Source organism: Dinoponera quadriceps, unplaced genomic scaffold, assembly GCF_001313825.1.
Source record: "Dinoponera quadriceps isolate SergipeBrazil2010 unplaced genomic scaffold, ASM131382v1 scaffold2909, whole genome shotgun sequence".
In the NCBI taxonomy this organism is placed as follows: domain Eukaryota; kingdom Metazoa; phylum Arthropoda; class Insecta; order Hymenoptera; family Formicidae; genus Dinoponera; species Dinoponera quadriceps.
The window spans coordinates 1-1,713 of NW_014556911.1; the positions used below are offsets into that span (position 1 = coordinate 1).

The 1,713-nt window shown below is 34.3% G+C and overlaps 1 protein-coding gene across 1 annotated transcript; it reads left to right on the top strand.

The window, feature by feature from the left end:
• Positions 1-384: 384 nt before the first annotated feature.
• Positions 385-1,205, top strand: LOC106748380 (interleukin enhancer-binding factor 2 homolog). Its single transcript, XM_014626834.1, has 2 exons — positions 385-765; positions 856-1,205. Exons 1-2 carry the CDS (start codon positions 390-392, stop codon positions 1,188-1,190), a joined length of 711 nt encoding a protein of 236 aa, XP_014482320.1. The 5' UTR covers positions 385-389; the 3' UTR covers positions 1,191-1,205.
• The last annotated feature ends 508 nt before the right edge of the window (positions 1,206-1,713 follow it).

Consider the following 1,713-nt stretch of genomic DNA (forward strand, 5'->3'; position numbering starts at 1 on the left):
ATTTCCATTATTTTATCAACATTTTCAACAATTGGCCTCCCGGAGCGTGATGTATCTTTGACATCAAAATTACCGGAACTGAATCGACGAAACCAAAATTACGCGTGCTGGCTCTTACAGTATCAGGACCATAAACACTATTCATATTTTTAGCCGCCTGGCTTGCGTTTTCGCCTTTATCGAAGAAAAACTGTAAAATATGGCGTATTTTCTCTTTGCTGGTGTCCATCTTTGATGCGTGCTCAAACAATACTGAGTCAAGCAATCACAAAACTGTCTGAGAGCTTTTTTTTGTACGAAATGTTATCTTTCTAACGCCATCTGGCGTAATCCGATCGGACTTATACAACGCGAGATACAGATTAGTAAAGCCCTCTATTGGAAAAATAATGGATTACTTTTTACTAGACCTAATATGTATATATATATATATATGTATATATACATTTGCTCAACAGCAATTAGAAGAAGTGAGACAAGTCGGCAGTTTCAAAAAAGGAACAATGATAAAGGGTCACAACGTCGCCGATATAGTCGTTATTCTTAAAACTCTACCGACTAAGACAGCAGTAGAAGCTCTTGGAAATAAGGTCAACAATGATTTGAAAACTGTAAACCCTAAGGAGATCTTCAGAGTGATACAAACAGAGCGAGGATTTGATATCGCTAATAACGAAGCTACTGTTCGTGTATTAATAACTACACTGCACCAAAATCTACGTAAACTGGAATCCGATCAACACTTGGATGTCAAAATATGTCAAGGTGGGATGTATCTTTAGTTTTCTTTTTTTGACAATCAGCTAATTTTGTTAATCGTTGGCAAAAGTATTTAATTTATTTTCATCTTTATAGGACATCTCGCTGCCATCAGACATTCTCGTTGGTTCGAGGAGAACGCCCATCATTCTAGTATCAAGGTCCTAATTCGACTACTTCGTGATCTTAGGAGCAGATTTGAAGGTTTGGAACCATTATCTCCGTGGATGCTGGATTTATTAGCGCATAACGCTATAATGAACAATCCCAGCAGACAAGCATTACCAATAAACCAGGCGTATAAGAGAGTGCTGCAGTTGCTCGCTTCTGGATTGTTTCTCCCCGGATCTGCAGGTATTTCATTACGTTCGCTCAAATTGATATTAACTCCAAAAAATATAACGGAATTAGTCTTTGCTTCGGATGTCTGAAACTTTTATTTTGTTCTTTTAATAGCGCCGAAATGTGAAATAACTAAATTTTTTCAGAAAGAGCATTCTTTAAAAAAATGTACTTTATATTTAAATCGATGATTATGTTCCAAACTATTGATGTCGAAAAATGAATATTTTTCAATATACAATATAATGTGAAATATCTCGTGAAGTATTGACTTTTCGATAGTTTCACCGTGATACTTTTTTTTTTTTTTTATATAGAATGATGGGTGACGTCGACTGTTAAAGAAAATACAAGGAATCTTTAAAAAAAATTTAATTGCATTTTATAGATGAAAATTATTACACACTGAAATCAATCAGTACACACACACACACACGCACAACCGTTATAAAATTATAAAATACTACTGTTCTATTATACAATTTCATTAATTTTCTTTCTATATATACGAGACGTGTACAAAAAATTCGTGCACTTAATTCACTAAAAATTTATTTTCATATTATTCTTGTACAGGAACGGGGTCACCCTCAAAGTACTTTATAATATCCT

Bases quoted from the DNA above. Each gene is read 5' to 3' on its own strand.
- LOC106748380 (XM_014626834.1), top strand. From the start codon at position 390: ATGGATTACTTTTTACTAGACCTAATATGTATATATATATATATATGT. The intron at 766-855 runs GTGGGATGTATC...TCATCTTTATAG, and splicing joins GGATGTCAAAATATGTCAAG to GACATCTCGCTGCCATCAGA.